This window comes from Galendromus occidentalis, unplaced genomic scaffold (genome assembly GCF_000255335.2).
Source record: "Galendromus occidentalis unplaced genomic scaffold, Mocc_1.1 scf7180000077524, whole genome shotgun sequence".
Classification (NCBI taxonomy): Eukaryota; Metazoa; Arthropoda; class Arachnida; order Mesostigmata; family Phytoseiidae; genus Galendromus; species Galendromus occidentalis.
Genome location: NW_003805512.1, coordinates 242,337 through 253,100, shown reverse-complemented (window position 1 = coordinate 253,100; position 10,764 = coordinate 242,337). Strand labels below are relative to the sequence as shown.

The 10,764-nt window shown below is 50.6% G+C and overlaps 1 protein-coding gene and 1 long non-coding RNA gene across 2 annotated transcripts; both read right to left on the bottom strand.

Annotated features, from left to right (window-relative positions):
* Nucleotides 1-2,142: 2,142 nt before the first annotated feature.
* Nucleotides 2,143-5,114, bottom strand: LOC100903856 (ribonuclease Z). The gene is made up of 2 exons (XR_001951230.1): nucleotides 5,006-5,114; nucleotides 2,143-4,521 (listed from the first exon to the last, which is right to left on the bottom strand). It is a non-coding gene; the product is annotated as a ribonuclease Z (long non-coding RNA).
* Nucleotides 5,115-6,047: 933 nt separating this feature from the next.
* On the bottom strand, nucleotides 6,048-7,889 carry Nop56 (Nop56 ribonucleoprotein). The gene is made up of 2 exons (XM_003747514.2): nucleotides 7,073-7,889; nucleotides 6,048-6,955 (listed from the first exon to the last, which is right to left on the bottom strand). Exons 1-2 carry the CDS (start codon nucleotides 7,712-7,714, stop codon nucleotides 6,116-6,118), a joined length of 1,482 nt encoding a protein of 493 aa, XP_003747562.1. The 5' UTR covers nucleotides 7,715-7,889; the 3' UTR covers nucleotides 6,048-6,115.
* Between the last annotated feature and the right edge of the window lie 2,875 nt (nucleotides 7,890-10,764).

The window sequence follows — 10,764 nt, the reverse complement described above, 5'->3', positions numbered from 1 at the left end:
ATACAGCGCCTAGATGAATATTTCGACAATTACCCAGCCGATTGGTCGGCTGCTGCTCATGCGAAAGGAACGGTGGCCCCCAGGAAAGAAAATTATTGATTTCCCCATGCGGATAGCGGATATATACCTACGTAACGGTACGGTGGAGACTTTTCACGAAAGAACCATCGGAGACGGAAAAAACTCCTGCCGTAGTAGGATGCGGTGCAATACACGTTTGGTACGCAAATATACTTAGTTGGAGTACTCCTGATGAGATCGCGACGCTTTGTCAAGGTTTGTGAATGAGGAGACGACGAGGTGCGACGCCTATTGCGGAACACCTTCGAGTCGCAGGTTGTGCTAGGTTGTCCGAAAAGACTCGATCGACTCGGGTCGGGTCGATTTTCACATTTCTTCGACCGCGAGACGGTTCATTTCTTTGCGGACGTTCGGACAGTGCTATCGTGGTACAAACAGGAATTTGCGTCGTTGCCGCCCTCGCTTTAATTCAACAGTGGATGGAGTTCCCGTGGCTCCTCCGCAGTGATCCTCGACGAGACGATGCACTCCCAGATGGATTTCGCGTTATTCTTCGGGCCGATATTCAGGTCATGGGCGTGTCTAGAAACTATATTCCCGATTGAGCAAGAGAGATATACGGGTTGCGAATGGTTGTGCTATTCCGAATGGAGCTCTAACTTACAACCTACCTAAATTCATGTAATGTAGTATGTACTCTGGTTTTGCAATGACAACGGTGATGATAGAGACAATTTTACCAATCACGACTGAAAAACAAACAATGTGCAACACCTAGGAAGAACTTTAAGGTGAGCCTCCGGGCTCCGAGGATTGTTTGAAGTCCGTAGCGAAGGTTCGTGTTTCTCTTATACGCTACACGCTTTGTGCATAGAATGAATCCCTTGTTGATCATATTGGTAGATTGGAGCGGATCATATTTGCATCCAGATAGCTAGGTAGTGGGCTGGATTCTGAGAAAGGTCATCGTGCTCGCTGACTGCGAGAACTGACTCGAATGGGGCCGATTCTCGATGCTGGTGCACCAGCCGATGCACATGAAAAATCACGATCGCCTCCCGACGCATTCTGATATAAATGCTGCGAGGCGATCTGCTGCACTCTACCGAAAGCTTCGCACGCACGGCTGCATATACAGTTTAATGGAGTTCATGAAGATAGAGGGATATCATGATAACGATAGGATGAATCGAAACGTGTTGTGAGGGGTTGCCCCACTCGTGGAATATCCGTCGTCGAACGCGGCAGACTCCGACGCGGACAGCATGAGGATTTGAGATGACGATATGAGATTCATTGAATATGATAGGTGGTTCCCTCGTGCAGATATCTTCCAAAGTTTCACCCGGAGATCATCCGGAAAAAACGCATGCCCATTGTTGTGACGGGTAGATAATTCATGAAGAATAATGCCCTATGGGGAGAAACGTCACTGATTTCCGTTGCTCAGCCGAGTTGTGGCCTCCTGGGAGGATTGAGATTTCCGATTCGTTCAGCGCTTACGAGGGAGCGAAGGGTGCTTCGTCAACGGAGTAACTCCGTTGCGGGACTCCTCCCCGAATCCTCACTGCATTCATATATTTCTTACATTCTCCGGCTTGAATCCTTGCGAAAATTTCCACTTGATTGGAACGGGGAATCATCCTCGATCTCTTCCGATTATTCTCCCGGGAAGATCGGAGAAATCAATTTGACGTCATTCGGGTCAATCTATGCTTATTTGAAGATATTTGTGATAGAGCTACAAATCTGAGATTCCGATGATAGAGTTTTCTCTCGCAGAGGACGACTCAATGCAAAAAAGGAAGCGAGCGGTGCGAGCAAAGTGAGCAAAACTTTGTGGCATCTCCGGAAAGTTCCGGAGATCCGTCTGCATTTTTCCTGTTGAATTTTTGACGTCCCCACATGAGGTGGGATAAACGTCGATCTGAGAAAGCATTCAAAGATAGAAAATGACGAGTAAAAGTTCTCATTAAGTCTCAGCAACCATCACTGTGTCTTCAATTCGTCTGCTTACTTACAGATTTTGGATCGGAATTCCGCAATTCCGGGGTAGGATGGCTCGGTCGAGGGGTGTAGAGGGGAAGAAGAGGTCGGTACCAAGTGTAACCGTATAGCTCTCTCGAAGCGAGAGATTTTTATTCCTCCTCCACGACTTCCGCAGCCCTGAGTCCTTTTCAACTGGACCCCAATTATACCCATCTTACACTCTTATGGTAGAAGGACAAAGTCAACTGTACACGACGAACAAAATTCTCGTTATTTTCTTGCGACCGAAAACAACTGTACAACGATGAAAGGTGATGCCTCAGTTTCGCAGAATCAGCTTCCTCTGTGCCTTGATCTGCGTTCTTTCCGCCATTTTCTCGTAATACTCGGCGAACACATTCTTCATCATGGGATAGAGGTGAGGGAGTATGTAGAGATTTTTTGGGGCTACCTGCATGAAATCGAAGGCAAGACCCACGCGTCTTTCCTCGAAGATGCTCTCTGCGACGAGCGGCAGTTTGCTGTAACGCTGCGAGAAGTGCGTCAGGATCGTGAACTTCGCCTTCATGTCCTTCCCGACTTGTATCGCTTGTGACGTCGTTGAATGTTTCTTGGCCTTCGCGTCTTCTTCTAGATCGTCTTCCATTGTGGCTTCGTGTATGAGCAAGTCGCAGCCTTCGCCGATTTCGATGAGTTCGGGAGACGGACGTGTGTCTCCTGAATAAACGATACTATAGTCTCCGGTGTCTACGCGGATCCCGTAGGCTTCGGGACAATGAATCACTTTACAGGTTGTTATCCGCTCCACTGAAAATTCGGAGAAATAACCTTCCGGATGCAATCTGAGGTTATACAGATTACTCGAATCGATGAAACGGCATCCTACGCTTTCGAACGTTGAAGAATATGACCCCAGCCAAGCAGGGAGGAAAGAGGGTGCGAAGACCGGCAACCTGTCACTTAGACCCAGCTCTTTCCGCTTCACCAGGACACCGATCAGTCCCAGATGATGGTCCGCATGGATGTGTGATATGAACACGAATTTCAAGTCCCTCAAGATTTTCTGAGCTTCAGCTTCACCGAAAGCTCGAACTAGCTGACTCGATGTAGCTTCACCGCAATCGAGCAGGAAAGCCGCGTTCTCCGACGATTGAACGAGAATGGCAGACACATTGCGGGTTTTTGATGGCGTACAACTGCCGGTGCCGAGGAATGTCACCTTCGGGTATTCGCGGTGATCGGTGTTCTCTATCGATTCTAGACGTTTCTTCAATTCAGCGCGAATCTCGTGGTATCCTGTGTACTCCTCAGTTTCTTTGATGACGCTCTCTATAGACGTTTCTTCTAAAGGTTCGTTCTTTTCCCGGTGACGGAACGTGATTCCGTCCATCGGGTAAACTTTCTCACCGTCATTCGCCGGCAGCAGTGGGAAAATCTCCTCGTTGATGAGATTCAACTGAGCAGAGATCCTGACAGCACCGGGACTGCAAGCAGTTGTGTTCTTCTCACAGAGATGTATATGCCCACAAGTGTCCGGGAAATGATTCAAAAAGTCTTGGTACTTCGCCGATGCATAAACGTCGCTTGGAGTCATGTGCACCACGACAGAAGCGAGATACTTTTCATCTGATCCAGGACGATCCTGATGCGCCTGAATTTTCTCTGAGGCCACCAGCGAGTCCACGTAATCTTCCGACGGACATTCGAGAATTATTGAAACGGTTCCCGGTCGAGAGCGACCGACTACGTCTTGCGGGGTCACGACGGTGCCGTTCTCCAGAGTGATCGTTTCCCCTGACTTGATTTTACTGAATAATGGACCCACCGGTATGCCTAATTCGACGCATTTGCTCAGATTCAACCCCCCCACGTAATCTTTGCCTCTACAGATGAAAGCGTAAACCTCATCAGGGGAAACGAGGCCGTCGGTTTTCTGTGACGAGCTCACCAGTCTGACTCGCTTGATGCTAACCTGGCTGTCCTGGTAGAGGTCTTCGTCGTGGTAGTCGACCGACAGAAAGTCGACCTTGATCAGTCGCTGAGCTGATTCGATCAATCGAACCACCCGCCGAGAGCCATGAAAATTCATCGCTAAGAGACCCATCGATTGCGCGGTCAAACAGTAGCCGGGAAGACCACCGATGTTTTTCCATGTTGGTGAGGTGAAGAAGAGGTTCCCTGTTTTGTTCATCTTGAACCGGAGTTCATTACACAATCTTTGCGTGCCTTCACCGCAATTGAATAGGTATCCACCCCCAGGGCCGAACAGAATAACGTTGGCCGGGTTCCCGGGGCTCCCGTTCCCGATGACTGCAAGCTTCAGATCACCGCCCCCAGTGTCAAGTACGGTTTTCTGCTTCTTCACAAGAGGCTCTCGACACTGCCTAGCGAGTCGCTTGAACGAGGCGCGGGCTTGGTTCTCGCTCATTTCACTGAACTCCAGCGCCGTCCGGGAAATGCACTCTATACTCCTAGGATGTAGGAGTCCTCTTGTTCTGATGCCCAGCATCCCTGTGAAGAGAACGATTTGCCTTTCAGTATGGGTGTTATACAGAGGTCGAGCTCGGAATATTCATCGGAGAGTCATACGTGTCGAACACAATGAAACAAACAGGAATGACAACTCCCGCAGTCCCCCGGAACACGGAGGAGACAAGTTCCCTGATGGGTCGGTTCTATGATCGAGTTACACAATATGAGAGAAAAGTGGCAGAGCGCATTCGATTTCCTTGTCAGGAATGTTCTCCAGCCAAACCGAGCCGTCGCGTCGGGACAAGGGCTCACTTGCGGAGACTCGTTTGAATGATGGAATGACACCCAGCGGTCACATTCCCGACAAAAGGCAGTGATGCGAGCAATGATTCGTCGGGCTTGTAGTTTATGGGGACGAGACTCAAACCGGCTGATAGAGCGAGCATGTGGACGATTCGGCTTGTTCGGGCATCATGTTCGAAGGGACCTCTCACCACAAACGACACCATCGGGGAACACTCACAGGCCTTGGACGCTTGTCAGAATGCGCAGGAAACAATCGAGACACCCGTGCGACTGAGTTGCTTCGGGATTCCTGACGCAAGAGAACACGGGTATGTGCGCGGGACTCACCTGTGCACTGAGAGAGGATGAGCATGTGGAATTCCTGGGTCATCTAGCCATGTTGTGGTACAGTCCTGGTCGCGCGTCGCGCGAAAGTGATTCATCCAAGAGCTACTTCGCGGGGCAGAGAGGTACTGCGGGTACACGGTTCATAGCTATATGCTCTCGCCCTACATAGTCTTTCTGATTCCGGACGGTATACAGTGGGAAATCGATTCCGCTGAGAAACGACTGCTGACTTTCAAATTTGCCGCCATAAGCAGCAGTCGACTAAATTGAGCAGCGCGCACAGGAGAAGAGACGTTATGGAGCTTAGCGACACCGAACGGAGAGTGCAGGACCCGGTCTAAGCGCCAAGGTCCTAAATCCTACATGATTGGATGCCTCTCAATACTCAAGCGAATGGACCCCGACTCCGGTGGAGAACTTTATCCTCATCGACGGGGAATCATGATATGGGCGGGAGTGTACGAGGATTTGCCCATGGGGGAGCTCTACGACGCTCGATCTCGGCTACTGTCCCCTGAACGGACGCTGGGGTCGAGGAATCTTCATACCAGAAGGCGCATGGATATCGATATTCATAATTCCTGCTCCAAATCCCATCATTCCTATGCTGTTCCCAGGTGATCAGCTCCTTGGCGGTGATTCATTTCGCCCCTCTCTGAGGCTCTGAAGTCCGGAAGCCTCCCGAAGGTCTCCGGGGAGCTTGAACACCTCCGCGGTACCTCGAAAAAACGGAGGGATATGTGCTGATCAAGCACGGCTACAGATTTGAGCTATGCAGGGACAGAGCTGACTTTCGTGACCAACATTCGTGGCGTCTCGGATCCCGCCTTAGATTTTCCTCAAAGCTATGATTGAATCATTTGAGGGAGCCGGGAGTGCATAACATGCGAGGAGCTTCCGCACCGCCTCGAATTAGTAATGGTTGAATCAGATAACATCGGAGACACGTGAACGGTGTCTCATTTATTCTTGAACCACCAATCTTTACTGTAGTAATGTCTCAATCCTCATCCTCATTCGCAACTTTTTTGGACTTCTTCTTCTTCTTCTTCTTGGGAGCCTCCTCCTCCATGGGCTCTACGCTCTCCTGTCCATTCTCCTTCCCATTGGGTTCGTTCTCTAACTCACTATGCTTCCTTTTCTTTTTCTCCTTCTTCTTCTGTTTCTTAGCGGCCTTGAGAGCTGCTTTAGCTTCTCCTTCGGCTTCTGTCATGACCTCCTGATTTTTACGAGGAACATCTCCCGTGTCGTAGAATTTGAGTCTCTCCTCGATTTGTTCGCGTAGCTTCTCGCCGAATACCGAGTTCGCCTCGTCGGTAAAACAGTCGATCCTAGACGCGATAGAACACTTGTTCGAAACGTAGCGCGCGATTCTACCCTTGTCCCTTTTCTGAGCTCGGCCGATAAACGTCGAATGGAACAACAGGCCATATTTCGGAGTGTTTCCGCGAGTTTTCATGGCGCGGAAAAGGGCTTTCTCGGCGCCGAGGATTTGCACTGTCGACGCGGGGTACTTTGCTAGATTGATTAATGAACCGGCCTTCGATATAAGCCGGGCTCCGATGCTCTCGCCGATGATCGCGGTCAGATTCGGCGCGATGTCATGCATCTTCAGACGCAGATAGTCCATGAGACGTTTGCGGTAGTCACTGAGCGAAATAACGCGGGATGCGAAGAGCTCTATGTTGGCCAGATCGATCGGCGAAATGTCCATTCCCATCGAAGCTCTCGCCGCATCGACGACTGCTTGAGTTTTCACCGAGTCCATGAGGAGTTCCTCAACCTTTTGCTGAACCTCTTCGTTTTCGAGGTTCTTGCGATCCTTCACCACCAAGGCGACCTGCAAACGAGAATCTTTCTCAGTTTCCATTTTCGAACAGAACGGGTGATTTCGAGACGATCATTCGCAATGAATGAATTAGTCATGACAGCTTCATGTCAACATTCCACCACATACCTTCGCATAGAGATGATTGTCGGACACGATTTTGACAAGCTCCGGATAATGATACGAGTACCATTCTCGCACTCTCATGGCGAAAATGTTGATGTCCTTGTCCAGCTGATCGAGGATAGCGATGCTCTGAATGATCATGTTGTCGACTCGGTTCACGTTGAACTTCACTTTGGAACGAGAATACGAGTGTCCGAGACCCAGCTGAGCTTTCGAACAATTGTACTCGGTGAGATCCTCAACGAGTTTCGGGAAGTGCAGGCGGATCCCTCTGAGGATTTCGGGAACGACGCCGACGTGCAGGCAACTGTAGCCGAAAGTTTCGTTCACGGTGGCTCCGAGCTTAGCGTCTCCAACACCGAGCGTGAATTTAGATTTCTTCTTCGGAAGATTGGTTTCCAGGAAGAGCTGCAGGTCTTCGTGTACGACACCCTCGGAAACTGCATTGATGTTCTCCAATGCATTGACTGCCGTTTTGAAAGGAGAGAACGCGACCAAGGAAACTATCGATGACTTGAACTTGCTCGCATCGAGAATCGCTTTCTCAACCTGAGGCAAGAACGCCGACACCTCTTCGAACTCCTTGACCGCGAACAGCGCATAGCCTGTTGCGTGCTCGAAGAGCACATGTAGAATAGGTGCCATCGGTTTTAATCGAACGCCCCGACGACAGGCGTCAAGTCACCGGAGAACACGGGAAAACTCAGCTACTTGATGTCAGCACGCGGAACCCTCGGAGATTTCAGTTTTGAAGCGCTTCCAAGCGAGAGGCCACGGGCTGCGCACGAGACGATCAACCACGTGTGTCTCTGTTCGGAGTCAAAACAAAAAGAAAGGAACATGGCCGTTCGTTTGTGTGTGGAGAGTGCATCGGATTCTTGCGCCGATTCACTCCGCACCGCCCGGGTCGGATGATCACGACGACGTCGGCTCTAGGGCGGCCACGGCAGCCAATGGCGATGGTAGCTGGCTCGGCGCGGTTTTTGAAACTGCCGTTTCCGGACTTCCATCCCGTTCCTCAGAGCTCAGAGTCTTTGCGAGAAACGACTCCGAGAACTACAGGGAGGACTGACCCGAGAATCATCAAACTCCTCCCCGCCCTCACGAAAATCGACTGAGAGGATTCTCTATTAAACAGAAAGTGCGAGCGCTTCCCTCCAGCACCTCCTTTGGGCTGATCCGCACAGCCAAGGTTTAAGGTCCCGGGTACTGTTATTCACATTGCTCCCGAGGACGGATCCATAGAACAAATGGACCCAGGAGGATCAAGGCCGAGTACTATTTCCGGCAGCAGGGATCGAAGCCTCACCGCCTCCCGCGCGAGCGCCGTCGTTGCGGCATTTCACGAAGTGAAACGCACGTTTGCACGAGTAGTGACGAAGGCGCTAACCACTCGACCACCCGTCGTCGGTCTTCCCTCCAGCACCTAGGAGCCTCGGGGTCGCCTTCATTCGGCAGCATATCGTCGTCGAGATGTGGAGGGTCATCTAAAGACTCATCGCTGGAGGGGACTTCCAGCGTGGTCCCTCAGGGAACTTAGTTCCCTGGGTGGATTGCTCCTGTGAGAGTCTCGGTTTGAACTCTGCTAATTCAACGTTGGATCAGTTCAAAGATATTCGACAGATGATGAGTGAATATCACGAAGATTCCATTCCGACGGCGCGCGACTTATGCTTTCAGACGCGGGGCTATAGAACTTTCTGCAATTGTCTCTTTTATAATACCGAACCGAGGTGGAGATCGAGTCGGATTTGCAGGATAATGACGTTGAACATTTCACGTTCCCGGGAAGAATCCGTCTGGTTCGATAGCGCGGAGCTAGAGGGATCAGATTTCCCCGGGGGGAAGGATCCCACGAGTTCTCGTCAAGGATGAACTCGGAATTGCAGGAGGACAAAGCTCGGAGTATGAGCGAGAGCTCTGAGTGACGGAATCACTCTCCCGACATAAGAAGTGATTCGCAAGCTTATTCACTGTGTCGATCGGGATCTTTCTCAGTCATCCTGCTCCAAATGAGGTGTCTGACATCGCTCGCCTGGAAAGCTTCACCGATCGCCGCTAGTCACCGTAATTCGTATTCCATAAACAGAGAAGAATTGCGCCATCGATACCATATCGGAAAACACATTCGTTGATGGATATCCAACTTCTGCGATATGCAAGGGTCTTGTTACCTCCTCTTCGGATTCTCATCTTCTCTTTGAAGGTGAACCTTGCAATTTCGGCTCACTACAGCTCGATTTTCGTGAAGCCCATGCCGCTATAACAGCTGACGCCAAGCGACATGATCTCTTTCGAGCACAGGATGTCGGAAGGAGAAGCCGCGAAATGGAAAAGAGAAAGGAGAACAAAGAAAATTCGACTCTCCTCTCCGTGAGCCTTGTACGGAGGAGCGTTCCCCGCCCCCCATTTCGGGGGCATCTGCTGGGCAGCTCTTACTTTTTTGAGTATGCGGAGACTAACACGATGTATACTCGAGGAGCCAGCCGGCGTCGGAACTCGGAACTCGTCAGAAGCCATCGCACATAGTATCCTAAATTTTTATTTAGTGTCCGCAAGATCCTTTGCACGCCGGGATGGTGATTCCGTTGAGGAGACTGTTTCAAGTACCCACAGTGGAACGATGGGACCAGCCGCGGGGCAGCAGAAAAGCGGTCTAATAGCTCAGGTGGTCCCATTGAACAGGTCGTCCAACACGGGAACGAATCGAGTCGACCCCTCCGATGTATGGTCTGATTAGTCCTCGAGGTTTACCTCGGGGGATCCCATTAGAGGGTGATCCTATTAGACAGGTTTCACTGTGATAGACCGCTGGTCCGAAGGTTACCGAGCTGGACTGTGCATCAGCGAGAGCATTGACTATTGGGATATATAGAGGCAGGTGGATCAATGGCGATGCTGAATGACTCCGGAAGGAAGTAGATTTTCGATATGCCGACTCCCGAACTCCCGACCTATCGATGGAGGGGAGTCTCATTTCCACCGCGAACAAAATAACTCTACTTGTAGAACCTTCCTCCGAACTCGTTCGCGACATAAAATTCCATCAAAACGAGGAGCTAATCGTCGCTTCTCGAATAAAAATCCCCCTGAAGCGTCTCGCGGAGGCGGACGACGGAGAAGTCGAGCTGCGCGATCCGCGGCGCATCACGGAAAACATCTAGATTTCAATCTAGATTTCGAGTTCAGTATTGGCGATGCTCTCGATCCTTCTCGCAAAGGAAGTTCCATTCTGGAAGATCCAGACAAGTTTTCGTATAACAGCCTTCGCTTCTGCCGTCACTAGATCAATCGTGTTGTATAGTTTCAAAACTAGGTCGATTCTATCGTGCTTGAGGACTCTTTTCTCCGCCGCAGTGTCTTTTGGAATGGGAGCCATCGACTGCTGTATCTGGTCGGGAACAGATTGCTGCTTCTCTGTCACTCATATCCCTCTGGAAGCGTTCGCGCTCCACGAGATCTCCGCCTTGCCGGTTGCCGCCGTACGCAGTCCCCCATAAGCCAATGGCGGACTCAGATAAAAACACGCGCGCGGCGTTCCATTGCCTCCTGCTCCTACTGCTGGGGCTCAATGCCGTTTTCTCAAACAATTAGTCTGGATACACGATCTTCACGTTCGAGCATATAATATGAGGTTCTCTCTGTGCAGGTAGTTGTCTTAGAGATCATGAATGTCGGAAAATTCCGGCGAAGGC